Below are 18,190 nucleotides of genomic sequence, written 5' to 3'. Positions count from 1 at the left end.
CACTCTCTCCAGGTTTCTTCAGGACCTGCCAGACATATGATGAAAGCAACATGGTGTGCAGCATCAGAAAAACATTTTATTAGCTGTAATACATATAAGCTATAGCTAGCAGTCTTAGCAACCAGCGCTCAGTAACACCAAATGGAAAATAGCCAATCAACTATTTCTTGAGCCTCAACTTCCTGATTTCAACTCAGACACCAAACTTTTTCACAATGTTGGCATAAAAGCTCCTAAAAGTTGTTACAAATTAGTCAGCTGGCAGCAAAGTACCTCTCTATCTCAGCCCAAAATGGACAGCTGTGTGGCAGACACATATAGAGATTGTCTCTGTTAAAAGTCAGCCATAGTGTAGAATCTCTACAGATGGAGTTAACACTGACTAGGCCTCAAGCATCAGTCAAGAATCATCATAACCCACAGGCTAGGCTCTATTACCATAGCAACAGAGGCTCAGTTAATAGCACCGCGCCTTCTGAAATGTGTAGCACGCATGTTTGCCTTCGTCCTCATCAGGAAACTCAGAACTAGTACTTTGAGCAGCTTTTGTTTGAGCTGTTTTGAGTTTATTTGAGTTGTAGTCTGGGGGCATCATGGGAAAAAATAATTAAGTAATTAAGTAATAAATAAATTTTAAAAATAAAAAATAAAAAAATAATTAAATAAAAACAGGCCCAATTTAAGCATAGTGAATTTCAGTGAATATAACTGAATTCACTTGAATTAATCATTTGGAGTGTAACAGTCTTATGTAAAAGTATGGACTGTTTTTTGCACTACTCATATTGAACATCTGATTCTTCTCAAAAGAGGATTAAATGAATCTTTGGGAAGGACGGCGCGTGCTGAGAGATACATATTGTGTGTTGTTTGTTCATTTTTTTAAAGCTGTTCCTTCACTTTAACAAAAGTTCATCACTCTGATTATAAACTCATACCATTTTAACAGGTTTTAGGGCAGGCCGGGTGGTTTCCTGGTTACTAACTTTGCTGTGAGAATCACCCACTAGCGCCTCTTCTTCCATCCACTGCCCTTAACCATCTGTGGTATGTGTACCATACGGCTAATCTGTGTGACTTTGGACTGAAATGTATGACACCAATGAATGCTCAGCTTATTGTTTTTATTTTATCTTTGCTCCTCTCTTCTGTGTATTTTTAATGGAATCTCACAGAGAGGTTTTTCATCCATTTCAATTAATGTTGTATATATCTTCTTGAAAAAAAAAAAAAAAAAAAAAAAAATAAATATATATATATATATATATATATATATATATATATATATATATATATATTTTTTTTTTTTTTTTTTTTTTTTTTTTTTTTTTACATCCATGTTTCTTAATAGGCTCGTGAATTTGTTCAGGCATAACTTGTAGTTATCACTGGTAGCACCCTGATGCACCCTATAAGTAAAACCAATTAGGATACAAAACCGAAGGTTTTTAACAACAATAAATTACATGATATAAGCTCTTAAACAAAAGATAGATCCACTGTCCCTTTGAGTTGAAATGTCTTCTTATTTTCATTTTTATAGAGTGTAATGATGTCTATTATTGAGATTTTAGCATTAAAGTGTGAATACCTACATGCTCATTGCCAAAACATAAAGTCTAAAAAAGAACAAGAAGCTATTGTGATATTTAGATGAATTATGAAAGTATGTTCTCTCTTCTGACCTGTATTTAAACTAGGTTATGTTTTGCATTATTTTTAAATACAAGTATATACTTTGAATGTATCTTCTCCATGTGGCCTAATGGTTAATTTAAACCTTGGATACTCTTTTTCTTGCCCATGCCCAAGCCTCTTGAGTGAATGACAGCGCCGTCAACCAGTGAGCTGCCAGTGGCTGTTTTGATGCCTTGTTAATCCTACAAATAGAACCAACTTGTTCCATCCTTTCCACTCCTTTGTGATAAGACTGGGCAGGTTCTTTGTCATAGTTTAGAGTAGGCAAGTCTATGTGCTAAAGCAGTCAGATATAAAGGGCTAGCGATCCCCTTTAGACAAACTTTCCTCCATTATGACAGGTAGCCGCCAGCAAGAGAAACACCTAGATATACACTTACAGTCAGAAATACAGTCATGATTGGCTTCTCAATTGCCTATAGATTACCCTACTCTAAAGTGTGACTCGTATGTTTTGTAGCCTATGTGATATACAAGTGTCAATGCAGTGGATACGTGCATATATTTGATTTTACGTTAATACACTTACACAATCTATGAAGCATCTACCCATGACTGTTGTTACAAGCCATCAGGTCTAGCTAACAATAGTTGCATTATGTGTAGCCTTACAACTTCTTCTTTCCCCTGACAGCAAAATGTTTTTCTTTTTAAATGCCATTTATGTCTGTGAACCTTATTCGGCTATATACCACTCCAAAAATGGAACAAGTCTTCTCATGTTAGTAGGAAATTCTACACCCTTGTTTCAATGCAAAGAACATTTTCTAATGGCTTTGATTTATTCTTCGACTATTGCAATCAGTTTCTAAAAATCGTATGTACTGTAAAGTACCCATGAAACGTTCAGAAATGAAATAAAGTCATTTGAATTGGACGTGCTGTATTTAAAAATAGTTATGGGGTTTTTTTGTTTGTTTGTTTTTTGTTTGTTTGTTTTTTGCTGTGTATGTTAACAACTTAAGAATTATGTTTATCATATAAGGAACAAATAAACTGATGATTTATGAATTGAATAGTTTATTGTCAATATAAAATACTGGAACATATATCGATTTGTACGCATAATTAAAGCACACGTCATCATCACAGCTGGACATACAGGACAAGCAGATACCTGTATTGCTATCTGACATAACTTCCAGCTTGTTGTCCCTTGGTAACCAGAAATTTCAAATAATGGCCATACAAGTGCAGTGTTCCTCTATATTGGGGGGGGGGGGGGGGGGGGGTAATTATTTTTATATTTATTTGATATGTATTTATTTATTTGTATGCTGTTCCTGGATATGCATTTGAACACCCAGCCAATTCACAAAAAAAGTTAAATAAATACAGTGATTTTGAAAAATTCATGATAGCACAGGTAATAGTTGCATGACTTGTAATTTCTGTGACTTCACTTGAAGTTTATACCTGTAGTAATACCTGAAAGTAAGGGGATATCAGGCAACTCATTAGATTTGTACCATGCAATACTGCTTCCTGTAGGTTTACAATTTGATAAAATACAACTTACAGTGAAAAGGTAAGACATGTGCATTTATAGAGCTACTGATTAACAATAATGTTGGGGTGATCTTAAGATTATAATATAGTTCCATCATTCATAGATTGAAAGATTTGGCATCCTGTGAGTTATTTAGAAGTACACTCTTTGAAATGTAGATTTTATGTTCATAGTTATTGTATGTTATAGCTGGACTAGAAACATACCTAAAACAGCCAGATTTTAGTTCCTGGTGCAACAAAGATCATAAAAATGTAACAGGTAATTGGCTGACAAATCTGGATGCTGACTCTGTCCTTATAGATTTGGTTTGTTATATAAAAACACACTAGCATTCTAGCATTATTTTTTGTTTAGAAGCAGTTTTGATTACTGGTTTTAAATATCATCTTTATTTTTTACTCTGGTTATTGTTGCTTCCTATAATTGAGGTAACTTGCCAAAATCATTAATACATAATATTCATTTACATGACTTACATACAAAATGCTATTCCTTGGTTTATTTTTTAAGATCAGGACAAGAAACATTAGATAATGTTCAGGTAGAGAACAGCTGTAGTCAGAGTTCTATAGCACCACCACAACAGGATGGAGGATTTAATTTTTTTTTACAATCCTCCCTCTGCTCGAGGCTAACCCTCCACCATGGCAGTGCCTATAGTGTGTTATCACCTGCTCAGACATGACTTGGTGAAAAGAACAGACTAACAAGGCCAGTAACCAGGGTGGGTTTATGTCAGCACCAATAATTACAAAAGTAGGACCTGTGGGCAGGCTACTATATAATCAATAATAATAATACATAGTTTATTTCAAACTTATTCTCATTTTTTAAACATTTAACTTATCCCACAGATGCAACAGAATAGCAAATTATATTATTTATGTGAATCATACATAGATAATGTAAACAAACATTGCAAACAAGTACTGATGTTTTCTCTGGTAGATGAATAGACAAACGTTCTAATTCTTTATCAGCAGTTGAAGGAGTTAACTCTAGGTGGCAGTAGAGACAAAAAGAAAAAAACAGTGTAGTGTAGCGGCCATCCCTCCAATGATAATGTTCCACCCAGCAGCTGTCATTGGCCACAACAAGTGTGCAGTATCAGAGCAGTGTAGTGCTCAGAGCTAAAGCTATGCAAGGATTTAGATTTTGATGGCATTGGGGGAGACTCGTTAGGATTAGGTAGGTGTGTGTGTGTGTGTGTGTGTGTGTGTGTGTGTGTGTGTGTGTGTGTGTGTGTGTGTGTGTGTGTGTGTGTGTGTGCGCGTGCGGGCATAAAAAGGACCTTTGTTCAAAAGGTCTAGTCCTTTGGAAACCTTGTGTATTACACTGAACTACAGTACGCTGCAATTAATTAGCATGTAGTATGTAGGACATACAGGCATATAAAGAAAACACACCCATCTTGTAATGATAATTGGCACATTTCTTTATTTTGAAAACAGACACTGAAAGTTTTTTTTCACAAGTTAACTCCTTTTAGATTCATACTTGACATTGCACTCACGTAAACATAGGAAATTGCTGTTTTTTTAAAAATTTGTTTGATTTTCTTTTCATTTTGAACATCAGCGCAGGAATATATCCAATTGATATCAAACTGTCATAACAACACCAAGGACATCGAAAAGAAGCCACACATTTTGGCTATTGTGACTGCGAGAAGGTTTTCCTCTCCGGAGGAATTCCCATGCAAATGAGTCAAATGGGTTCAAGCTATCTATGAAATGCTGGCCAAAACAATGCATCAACATAGAACACTGAAAGGGAATAATACTTCTCCCTGTTAAACAGCAGTGCACTACTACTATGGTGAATGGAAAAGGGTTCTGCAAGTGAATAACTATAAATGCAAACCAAGTTCAACAAGTCAGATAGAGTAAGAAAATGTATGATCTGTCCTTTGGTGGAGTTCATGAAAGTACTGGGTTGATTTCTTGTCTGTTTCTTGCACACTGAAGCAGTCAGCACCAGATCACTTCACTGCTAGCTTGAGCCGCAAGTTGCATATGGAAACTCCCCCCAGGATGTAAGAAAGTCATTGCCACACACAAAAAAAATATTGGACAAACAAATTAAAACTGACTGTCTTTACAATCAGAGGGCAAAGAGAAACCTTTTAATTAGTTGTTATCGTTTTACAATTTTGCATCTTCTTAAGCATTCTCATCCTCATTCTCTTCCTTGCCTGCTTCTGAACCAACCCCGTCTGCTGGCTCACAAATCTCTGCAGCATCTGTGAATGGAAATGTCAAAAAATACTCCTTTTCACATGCTCAAATGAGCAACATCATGTGGTTCTTAAATATAATTAAATTACCAAAATTAGCAATAATGTGTAAGGTCTATTTTTACATGGAGTTACCTGCAGTCAGTCACATGTTTAAACACATGATTGATTGTCTTAGTATGCATGTTCAGTGAGAATCTTTGCTTTGACAGATAACAGTTTGGCTGAAGTTTTTATACTTGACTAAACGGTTTAGAGTCAGGCTGTCTTCCTGAAGTGGCAGTAAACAATGCTCTTAAAGGTTGATAATTGTATGCACAGCTATACAGAATCTGATAGAACAGATTAATTGTGGTTAATTCATGCACTTCAGATTAAGTTGAGTGGCCCACATCAGTATGGATCTCAAGGCAAAACCACCACACAATTAAAGACGAAACTACAGAGGTAAGAAATCAATTCTGTAATTCAGTTAGCTGAAGATTCATCCTGTTTTCCCTTCAACGATCACTGTCATGCAGTAACAGCTGATTCTGTAGCGTTAGACATGCGCAGCAAATTGTGCCAGACTATGAATGGTCCTGTGCTTGAAAATGTGCTTTGTATCTCAGCTTAAGGTTCTGTCTTCTGTCTTTTCATTTTTTTGATAAGGTGTGCTTAGATTTTAGTTTTATCGCTAATATTCTTTAATTCAAGTTTATCCCATTGCATAGCTGATTTTGTTTGGTTTTATCATCTTTTTCATTAAGCTGCTACTAGCCTTCCTCAAAACATGCTAATGACATACTCCAATCTTTAAAGGTCTGAGGGCACTAAAGGGCCCAGTGAGGAAATGGCAACACATCATCATCACATTTAATTATGGCATGTACTTTGATTGGTCTCATGAATGTGGTGGTTTTATTTTAACTCTACTGTTGTAATACGTGCCGCAATCATTACTTAGCAGAGCAATCTTTAGTAACATTTCCATTGTGCTGGTTCCTGATTAAGAAACCAATTTTCTAGCTTTTCTTATGTATACTCACATAGCAAATCCAACCAAACAAAAGAGTGCTGTTATCCAGACTATGCATGTTCTGATCCATAATAGTAATACAAGAGTGAAGAGTACTCTTTTTAAGTGCAGGAAGTAAAAGCAAACATGTCATTCCATTTATAAAAAGAATTCAAATTTCAGTGCTTAATTAGTGTATTTGTATGATCTGTGTATCATTAATGATGGGTTTACAGTCAGCTCTAGCCACTACAGGTTTGAGTATGCAAATGATGATACAAATGAGCAAACACCTTACTGTATAGGAAATTCAGCTTGTGACAATTTATATCAAATGAAACACATAACACTGGGTAAAGTTTATATTAGATTTTGCAAGAAGCCTGTGTAAAAACTATAAAAACCAGCAACCAACTCTCCTTTATCTTTCAAATTAAATTGGTGCATTCTTAAAAATTTGCAATATGTTATTTTCACTCCTTCGATTACAATCATTTCATTTTCTGCGGTGACTCACCTTTTTTGTCTTGTGTTTGGTCTGCATCCTCACGATCAGCGGTCTCGCTAGCAGCAGGCACATCGGCTTGTTTGGCTTCCGCCTTCACCTCCTTCTCTTTCTGGTCTGCGTTCATGTTCTCCAAGGGCTTCTCAGCCTCACTGGCACCCTCTGCCTCTTTAGGCTTCTCTGCCTCCTTCACTTCCTCATTCACTTCCTGTTTGGTGGGCGGTTCTGAGGGTGAAGTGGGAGGAGCTTCAGCCTTGCTCTCATCGACTGCTGGAGAATTAGCAGGTGGTTCGGCCACAGGGCTCTTGGCCTTCCCCTCCCCAGGCTTGGTGGCACTGCCTTCACCAGGTTTCTCTGCTGTTGGGGAGGTGGCATCCTTCTTTTCACCACCCTCCTCAGTCTTGGGCTCGTCAGCTGATGCCTCAGCTGCCTCCTCAGCTGACACCTCCTGTGTGGCAGGACTGTCCTCCTCCTTATCATCATCCTTCATCTTTTTACGGATGATATGCCCACGGAAGCTGGCCTGGATCTTGGTGGCAGCCTTGTGGGCTTTGTCTTCTGGTTTGGTGCCATCTTGTTTGATCTCCTGATCAGCCTCTTCGTTCTTCTCCACCTAAGAGACAGGAACAGCATTAGGTAAGGTCACATGCAGTTTCAGAAGCCTCTTTAATCACAGCATGAACTGAGTATCAAATCTGAGCGGAACGATGAGCAAGTTAGTGCACACAAATTATTTATTGTTTTTTTCTGTAGATTGCACTAGCCAAAACTGTGGAAAAACACCCAAGCTTTCACTAAACTGTCATTATTCACAGAGATTGCATCAGATAAGAGTCAAAACACAAAAACACTATGTTTAAGAGGAGTGAAATTAAATCCATTGTTTTCCAGGGTTGACTAAACTTGCAGTGCACTGGTTTAGTCCTGGCAATTCTGATTCCATAGCAGGGATTAAACCTCTTGCGGTGGGGGGCCGGCAGTCATGCAGCAGTGAGATGCCTTACATTTAACACAGGCTGCAGGGCTGAAGCCAGTGGGCAGGGCACTACAGAGGTTTAGCTGTTTAACTTCAAACTGACAATTAAAATTAAAATGAATTATATGTGTGTTTTCTTTTAATAGAGTTCTGCTTTTCATATAATGGCCTTTTCACAACCATTTCTCTTTTTGGTTGGGATTATGTATTCATTATACTTGTTTGAACTCCTTGTAATGTCACTGAAATATCTAAAGAATCCAGGAAGTTTGCCGATCCCTTGCTCGAGCTAACCATCCAACAGCTCCAGCAAGGACACCCTGCTGCACTTTAATCACCTCGCAGGAGCACATGCTCCACAGGACACTATATGATATTATGACAGATAATTTGAATATGACACATACTGTAAAAATGTACCAGGAACCTTTATAAAAAAAATTTATTTCCAAAAAAAATTCATCTTTTAGAAAAAATTCAAAATTCAAGAAAACAATTCACAGCATTTTGAAAGTAAAGCTCGATAAGGATCTGTTGCACAGAACAGGCTGGCTAACAACAGGCCAAACACCAGTAGCTGCAGCCACAAAGGCAACCAGAAAGCATTCAATATGTCTGTTAAACTTCCATGCGTAAGAGCACACTGATCCTGTGGGGCAGTGAGGAAACCCCCACAGTTTGAACCACAGCACTGACCAATAACCACAGCATTTCACCAGCCTCAGAGTCTGGGCTAAATGAAATCAGGCTTGTCAAATCAAGCTTATCAAAATTAAGCACATTAAAAACAGACAGCTCCATTTTGACGCTAAATGCAAAAAATCTATAATCAGCCCATAGATGATAATGGACAGTGTATATCAAGTGTATCGTTGCATTCACTCTGACAGGGGATCTTGGCTGACTTCCTGATGAGTCTGCCGTTTTCTTGTGGATCACCGGGCAGTCGAGGTTTTGGTTCAGTGTTTAATGAGCTGCCTCAGTCACGCACTGCGAAGCTCTACCTGGGCAACTACTTCTGCGGCTTCTGTAAGGCCACTATGCATCCATTACCATGCCCTCTGCGGCTTTTGTAAGGCTCCCATCACCGTGCCCTCGCTCACAGCTCCATGGCCAAAGACCTCCAGGGATCTTGGTCACTGGCAATGCACATCCTGAGATCTATGCTTCTCTCCACAGAACAAATAGTAAGTTTACAACTAGTCAGTCTTGTTATGCACCTTAACCAATCACAGCTGCAGGAGGTGGGGTGCAAGATGAAGTGTACGTAATCTGTATGTGGTGTAAATGCCAGATATTTGATTGGTGATATCAGGGAAATTGCTACTGTGTCCTTGGTTTGCAACAGGATGTTCTGTCTATATGCTGATACAAGAGAGTCCACAGCAACTTAGATGATGCCCTTAATGTAGTTTTTGTACAGGATTTTTCATCTATAAAGTATAAAAATTCACTGCCTCATTAGTCAAATGCTTCTTGGCACCTGGCAATAACGGAGCAAGTGGGTGGGGACAGTCCCTCAGCTCCCAATGTTCACACATAAAACCTCTCCTTCTGTCCTGCACTCATGGGTGCCAGGAACCACTGAGAGACCAAATGGCAGCATTGGAGCTGATCAGCAATGACTGGACATTCAAAAGGCATGTTCAAAATGGAGCACGGCTGAACAATCCTGATGATGTATGGCTCAAGTACCCGCTGTGCTCATGGAAGTGCTGCAGAGGCCACAATCAAAAAGGGGTCGAGAGCTATTAATCCTAAAACTATAACTCAGTTGAAGTCGGCATTTACAGCTAGAGGGAATGGCCTGTTAAATCCAGATTAGGAGTCTGTAAAAACGTTTGTAAATATAAATGACTGGGAAACATGGGAAGGTTTTGAGTTGCACTGATTTTTCAAAATGTTTCTTACCTAAACTCTATTATGAAGACTTGTAGACAGACCATGTATTTTTGGTGTTACAATAACATACTCAAATTTCAATGTTCCTACCACAGAGAAGTGGTACATGTTAGTTATGGGATTTTATAGTCTTGTGATACTAGCATGGTACACAGGAAGCATTATAGCATTAAAGGTGTTAGCCCTTTATAACATCACTCACTACAAATTAAAGGCCATCCTTTAAACATCCATCACACAGTGTAATTTAATCATTTTGATAAAGTAAAACATGTGGCTAATATTGTAATAACACATATTATTGATGTATTAGCATGCTAACAATGCACAGTCCAAATGAGAAATGTTGTTTAAAGCTTTTTTAGAGGAAGGTTTTAAATTTGACAAGCATGGTGTGGCAGACTGGGGACATGAATAAGTGAGAGCTTGTTTACCTTTTCATGCCAGGATCCTCAGCTGATTTCCCCACCAAATGGATGTTATTTTAATACTCATATGTCTCTAATGAAAAAACAAAACATAATCGAAAAAATTTAAATGAAAAATGACAAATAATGTATGAACGATATATTTAAGTCAAACAATTGCAAAGAAATAATAAAATGATTATCCAAGCATAAACTGAAAAACAAAATCAGGGATATTATGCAGAAATAAGGAGGTGAATCTGAATCAAATTATAATCCATTGTAGATGTATTATGAAAATAATACATTGCTGGTGAAAATAAAATGTAAAAAAAAAATTAAGATATCTACATTTTATATAAAGGTTTTTTTTCTATATTATAGGTGCTTTCTTGGATTATTTAAAAGTCTTTATGGTATAATACTGAAATTTTAATGCTGACAACTCGTTTATAAGTTATTAATCAAAGGACCAGTTGAGTGTGAGCCATCTGGGACAAGAATTAAAGTGAAAATAATAGAGTCATTGTCACTTAATGGATCTGACTAAAAAACCAAGCAAACAGATTCTTCTATAGTCTTATGGCAAAATTCTACTAGAACATTGTATCTTAGCTCCTAAGTCAAGTTCACAAATTAATGTGCTGTAGACACTGAAACATTGCCTTGACCCAGTTAGATCCTGGTTTCCTGCACAGATAAGACAGCGGTGGCCATTCACATACTCCCTGTTACACTTTAATGGGGCATCTCAAAGGCATCTGGCACCACACAGTGCCGAGTCAGGTTCTGAGATGGGGCCAGATTCTTGTGTTGGCTTTTCTGTTACTGGATCCTTAGTAATGAGCTAGAGGAGTTATATGAGGTGAGAGGACATGTGCATTCTATGGAAGAAGTCTCATTGTTAAGGCCACTATTTTAATTTGCGATAGTTTCCCTTAAAGGAAAGACAGCTGTAGTCACTCTTACTGACACTGTAAGCTATTTATAATCAATAAGCAATCAATACACTCATCTCATCTGCTTATGTTGTACCATATTGTCTCCTGTGTATTGTAATAATTTTTCCTGTTAAACCTATCAGCCAATCAGCTATAAACGCAAATACTCTTGCACAATGAGATCTTCTTTACAGCTTTATAAAGCTTCACTGATGTCTAATAGTGAATGAGGAATGTTTATATTTGCACACAAAACCATGTATATTAAAATAAATTTGATTTTAAAAGCCTTGTTTAATTGTGAATGTTACTATTCCTAAATGTAATTAGTGTATATGAGGCAAGGTAAGTATTTCCCCTTATTAGGAAACCTGTTGCTTAGTCTGAGATTAGAGCAGCATGTGTTCTGTAAAATGGCTAACGATATAGATATTGTGTGCTGTTAGCAAGGCTGCGCAGTAACAGGCAATGTCTTGTAGCTGCTTCTGCCGAATGACTCATTTCTCATGAGTCACTCCCGTCATTTCAATCTCCGATCACTCGAGACCATGACATCATCTGCAAATTACACCAGTGGACCCTGTCTCTGAGGTAAATACTGTTAGGGCCTTTGTTGAACACAAGGTTCTTAAAAAAGGAACAAACTATACTAAAAAGCGAAAAAAAAAAAAAAAAAAAAAAAAAAAAAAAAAGCAAAGGAGGATGATCTATGGAATATTGCTAATACTACAATTATATGGTATCTAGGTTTGAGATACCATATGCATTAAAGTGTGGCAATTGGAACAACCCTTAGGTTTAAGAAGGTTACCCATGGCAGTTTTAAATGCTTAGTCTGAAACCTGAAAATAATGTAATTTACCACAAAGATGACTAATAGTTTCTGAATTTTTGCATGAAATCATTCCCATTTGTGAGGTTTTTGACCAGAAAATATATTGAGACAATATATGGTAAGTGATCATCAAAAAAGACATAACTAATGCTTCTTAAATTTTGTTTGACATTTATGCTCTGATTGTAATATGAAGATGAAATAATCTGATGTTTTGTTTATTTGTAATAATTTTGATTTTATTAGGCAGATTTATGTACTCTTTGCGACTTGTTACCATGAACTTTAAATTATGCTTTCCTCTTAACAACAAACCAGCATTGAATTAGTCATTGAAGATGGCCAGTTACATATGAAAACTGTCAGAGAAGTTGTGAACAATCAAGCTCACATCAGTCCATGCCTGTTAGAGGAAGCCTGTCCAATCCAAATGATTGACACCGAGTTGCAGTTCAGAGCAAATGCACCAGTGTGCAGCCATAACTCATGCAGTTCATTATGAGACAGCTGCAATGGAGCTGTTTAAAGAGAAGGCAGGGCCTTGGGGTTAACACAATGTATTTACCCATCCTCCACATGCAGTTGGTTTGAATTACCTTTATGTCAGCATGGAGTCTGGCCTTGATTTCCAGGTAACTGTATCATCAGGACTCACAGTAGCACTAAACTGGCAAGGGGAAGGGATTATTTCTGGATTATTTGTTTTTATTGTTCAAGGTACCTTTCAGAAAGCAAGTGGACATTTTGGAATCATAATGCATTGTTCTTGCTATCCAAGTAATTATTTCCTGCTAGCTGATAAGTATGCATATCTAACTGTCCAAAGGATTTATAGTCAAATGATATGTGATTTATAGAAATATCTGTTGATCTGAAGCATGGCAGTCTCTTAAAGTAAAATGGATGCTGAAAATGAGACAGTCATCTGGTTTGAAAGAACCAACTTTATGTGCCATTTAATTAATTAATTTAATATATTTATATAGATGGCAATTTATATATCTTAATTTACAGTATATACAGATGGACATGGTATCTGAAAATCTGGACACACTATCACAACGCAGGAACGTTGTGTACGTGGTGCTCGTGCTAACTGGATTTTTATGCATGAAGCCTTCCTCCTATAAAGCATTATTCAAGATACAGTTCCTAGTATTTCACCTAGCCGGTACCGTGTCGAATAAGACGTTTCTGTTTTATGGTGGCGCGTTGGTGTCGCCCAGTGGTACGGCATAGCTGTGAACCACGCCCCGGCGGAGTGTCGGAGATAGCGCTTTAAATTCCCCTCCCCCACGTCACCGCGCAGCCATACTTAAGGTACCGTTAAGGATTTCAGGTCGGGAGAGAGAGAAAAGACCGAAAAATCGTTAGATCGCAACATAAATGCAGATACTGTGGGTTTTCTTGTACATGAATATTCAAGACAACGCATCACCGCTGGACGTCTACTTAAAATTCATCGCCCCGGCGAGAAGTCTCTCGACACGGGAATAAGGCATGTAGTCGGATTGCACCTAGTTTAACCGAGTTATGTGCAATACGATTTACATTAAAAATTATATTCTAACAAATGCGATTCCATACTCCACGACAGTCACAAAGTGTACTGAGCTGCTGCACTTTCCTTGTAGACACAACCTATCAAAGTAGGCTATATGTCAACAGTTCGTGCAAGCTAAACCAGCAGTTACACAATATCATCCTATATGGGTTATTTGAAAAGGTGCCCTGTTTTTTTTGTAGGTGGTGAGACGGAAGCATGCGTGAGGGTGTTGCAGTCTGCAGCGAAATCTCCCGTCTCGTTCTCTCGTTTCTCACGCGCAGCACCACACCCTTTTATCCTGCCGACTCCCGCAGGAGCGTGGGTCCAGGTAAATATGACTTCACGGTTGCCGACCAGGACGATGAGCGCCTAATCCAAGTGTGAGGGATTTTTGGCTCAGCTATGCAAAGTGGCAGTATGCGTCTTTATTTACAGAACTTATAACTGCCTCTGGTCTGTGGCTAATTAGCCTTGTCGTCCAAGAACAAAGGCGGCGAGAGTGTAACGGACACCCCCTCCACAATCATAACCATCTCCTAACTGTGCCACCTGCACCTCGTTCCCTTACCGTCCGCTTTTCGGTGCATCGTTACACGGAACCTCCCGTTTTTCTACGGCTTTAACACGCCGCCTCACGTACTGTCAAGCACTTTATTCGTCAAAAGCGACGTGGCAACCGGCTTCGCGCCTGCAAGAGTGGGTCTTTACTGACAGTTCCAACTATATACGTGCAGACATGAATTTGGGCTTGTGCGAGCTGTACTGTGCCATTGGAATTTAATACAAAATACCCGGGAAAGCAAAGCCTTCCTGTTTCTAATACAACGCACACTGGCCGGTAAAAACGACAATGAGTCATACAGTGACATGTAGTCATACTGTGAAGTGCTGCTTGAAATTATTGTTTTTTGAGAAATAAAAGCGATTAACGGCGCTGTATACACCCGGTATGCCTAACAAAAAGCGCGTTTATCTGTCTTATATGAGAGAATCGCAGCGAATTTTCCGAGATTCCCCAGACCCACCTTCGCGTTCACTGCACCTCTCTTCTCAGTAAAAGAAATGGGAATACGCGCTCTCAGACAATAATGGAGAAAGAACCCGTGCATGTCCGAAAGAACAGGTGTCGCTCTTTAGAAATCCGTAGTAAGAATGTACACTTTATGTCCCAGGACAATCATAATGTTTCTAAGGCACTAATTCATATATGCTCCGGTCTCCCTAGAGACCGCGGCCATGTAACTGCCAAATGAGTCCGCACCCCACCCTTTTTTCAGTTCAAACTTAGAACTCTGTCTTCACGCCGGCACCTAATTACACCCAAAATGCATTACCACCGTAATTACGTTTGCGTTAACTGTTGCCTTAAAACAATTTTAATAATTCCTCGTTTTATATTATGCAACATTTATTAACAAAGAGAAGCTTGATTGAAGCAAACCTATTAAGGAATCACTGCAAATGCACCTGAATCACAGGTGCAAGCTTTGATGCAAAGTCAAATCCAGATTGGTTATTTGATCTAAACTGGTTGATGTCAGTGGCTGATGCAGTCATATCAGAATATAAATTCCATTAATACAGAACTGTAGTCCTCCAGTCATATTGTTACCACCTTAATTACATTAGCAAGGCGTGTCAGATTTTTCAAGGCTATCTGAGAAGCTAGTGGAGAGTGAAGTCACAGCAGATTAAAAAAAAGCCTGTATTCAAATCACAAATAAATGCTCAAAAATGAAGAATAAAAAGATAAAGAGTATTTACCGGCTTTGTTCTTCTTATACAGCACAGCATACTTGTAGTATCCTTTCTTTTTCGTCTTCTTTTCCTTCCTTTTTTTCACTTCTCTCACACTCCCTCTCTCCCTCTCTCGCTCTCTCTCTCTCGCTCTCCCTCACTCGCTCTCTCACTCTCTCGTACACGCACTCCGGCTGTATCAACAGCTGAGATGTCTGATGCTTTTACTCATTACAGTTGGCCCACACACAGTCCACTCGTCGGCTTGTAGCTCGCTCTGAGACAAGCTGCCTAACAATGGCTACTAACCCACCCTATAAACCCCTCCTCTCTCTCTCTCTCTCTCTCTCTCTCTCTCTCTCTCTCTCTCTCTCTCTCTCTCTCTACCTCTCTCACTCACTCTCTCTCTTCCTCTACCTCCCTCACTCACTCTCACTCTCTCTCTCCATTTCTCTCTCTCCCACACAGATGAATCCACCCAATGGGCCCCCCTCCTCCCCCCATGCTTAGGCTATAACCCCACCCATTCCTGTAGCATATATGAATGACTGAATATCTCCAATCTGTCCAGACTCTTCCAACACCCCACCCCCCGCCACACACACCGACTCTCTTCCTTTTTTCTCCACATTTAGGGCGGTGGTCCTATTGCCTATTAGTAGGTTCTCAGTGTGGTTCTCTGCAGGATGGACCCAGCCCCAATTGATCCATCTAGCCATTATTAATCCCATCCTCACTGAAATCAGGTGTGATTGTTCATATCTGGTATGCAGTATATTTGGTGGCAGTTGGAAGGCCGAACATTAAGTCTCTCCTGCATTTTCTGAGTGCTGTTCACATGGTAACAAGGCTGAATGGATGGCTGTGAAAAAGCCCAGTGGTGTGGGATGCTGGTCTCATGTCTGGCATCAAAAGTGCACACACACATACTGAAATGACCGGGATCAGACCTCGGCATGTGGACCACCCCATTCTTCATCCCCCAGCCCCCAAGCAGCTGCCAGCCTCACAACAAAAGGCAGAGTCTAGGACACTGCTCCTTAGAAAAGATCCCCTCAGCCATTCCATCTCCATCTTTTCCTCACTGGTAGTCCAGGACATCCATCAGGTTTTACCGGCAGCTACAGGCAGATTCCAGAGCACACATTCAGAATGTAAGTAGAATGATTTTGCTCACAACTCCATACAGGTACCCACAAGAGTCCCCAGCCCAGCTGTCATAATACCTCACTCATTCTCTGTAGCCTAAACTGAAGAACAGCACCCCATACCTCCCTGTTCACAGGAGATGGATAAAATAGCAAAGAAAGGAGATGTAGTGACAAATTGCATCAGATCTTTAGTCTCACAATGAATGAAGAACAAAACCAAGTCTCCTTAAATATGAGAAATTGTCTGATTAGGTTTTGCTGAGAAATATCCCCGCCAATAGTTAAACATTAAAATCATTCCATATTCCATATTTTTAGTTCTCCACATCTTAAAGAAATAATTTTTTACCTAATTCCATGGATCAAAGAAAATGAATTGGAATTAAAAAAATTATTTAATATATGCATGTGTTACTTCCCAATAGTTCTTTCAACAGGGAGAGACCCGCTATATCTAAATTTCTTTCATTGAAGTTCCGCTGCTACAGCTGTCACAACAGCCTCTAAAACCAAAAGATGTATGCACCTTATCTGCAAACTGCAAACACATATCACCCACTTAATAAAAGAGTGGAAAGACAACTTTTGGTTAAGTCGATTAGAAAATTGTCTGGGGTGAGAGTTTGACAGGTTCACCAACTGCTAAGTAGCATTAAAATGATACAAAAAAATGGCCATTTATTAAGATGGAGGTTTGGTGCTGGCTTCTTAAAATGTGCCTTTTCTTTGTTAAAAAATTCTCTTAATGACTGAATGATATAGCATCAGCTGTTCAAACATGTTCTATGACCTATTTGAAAGGTTATAAAAAAATTCTAGTATTGCTCTTCGGAGGTCATTAATTTAGGTACTCGCAAAAACCTTAGCACAAGCTATTATAATTTGTTATATTATTTGTGATATTCAGTGTCGCCCTCATGTCAGTTTAAACCTACTAACAAAAATTTGCTCAGGTATTTGTAGAGTCTTCTGGTGTATTTTGTGGATTTTGATTTTGCATTTTGTTTCAATACTTTTCCTGATGGGAGTTGTGGAAACTGATTCCAACAAAGTAAAATTAAATTTCAAATGTATTATGATGAGCTTTCTAACTACATTCATGTGAGTTCAGATTTCCATACATTTCCATACATCATGCATATTGCTAATCCAGGATCAATTATTACTTAAACACAATTACATTGAACTATATTTCTGAAAAGTGAAATGCACTGTGTTTTTGTATGGATGGTACTTACTGAGGTGTTGAAAATCCTGTCTGCCTGTACACACCTAGAAATGCATAGTGACAAAGCACTGCAGAGAGGATCAGTCGTTGACCAGAAGATGGTTGGTCACGTCTAGCATATGTTCACACACACACGCACACACACACATACTGTCTAAGTCCAAGGACAACTTGACAGGGCTGTGTTGTGCTGGTTAAGCAAAGTGTGTATGCGGATGTTCCTTTGCCTTATAGGTGGCAAGACACTCCTTAAACACATCATTGATCAAAAGGTTATGGCGGACAGCTTTTGATGAAAGTTCAATCATATCTCCATCCTTCCTCTGTGAACAGTGCAGCAAACACTGAGTTTGCTGTTAAAATTGTTAAAAATTGTAATCCAAAAAATCAAACCTTGTGGCATAGTGCAGAACATTGTCAGTGAGTCAGTGTTTTCTCACTGACACGGATGTTTCTGATGCACTTTCAAATTTTGTCCCTAGGTATCCACATGGCCAATCTCCTAACGTTATATAGGG

General features: G+C 38.7%; 1 protein-coding gene across 1 annotated transcript; it reads right to left on the bottom strand.

The window, feature by feature from the left end:
• Positions 1-4,625: 4,625 nt before the first annotated feature.
• gap43 (growth associated protein 43) lies at positions 4,626-15,598 on the bottom strand. The gene is made up of 3 exons (XM_027016177.2): positions 15,321-15,598; positions 6,962-7,562; positions 4,626-5,453 (listed from the first exon to the last, which is right to left on the bottom strand). Exons 1-3 carry the CDS (start codon positions 15,348-15,350, stop codon positions 5,374-5,376), a joined length of 711 nt encoding a protein of 236 aa, XP_026871978.2. The 5' UTR covers positions 15,351-15,598; the 3' UTR covers positions 4,626-5,373.
• Positions 15,599-18,190: the final 2,592 nt, after the last annotated feature.

The sequence above is a fragment of the Electrophorus electricus genome, chromosome 15 (assembly GCF_013358815.1).
Source record: "Electrophorus electricus isolate fEleEle1 chromosome 15, fEleEle1.pri, whole genome shotgun sequence".
NCBI lineage: Eukaryota > Metazoa > Chordata > Actinopteri > Gymnotiformes > Gymnotidae > Electrophorus > Electrophorus electricus.
The sequence above is the reverse complement of the archived record's forward strand: the minus strand, read 5'-3'. Positions and strand labels throughout refer to the sequence as shown.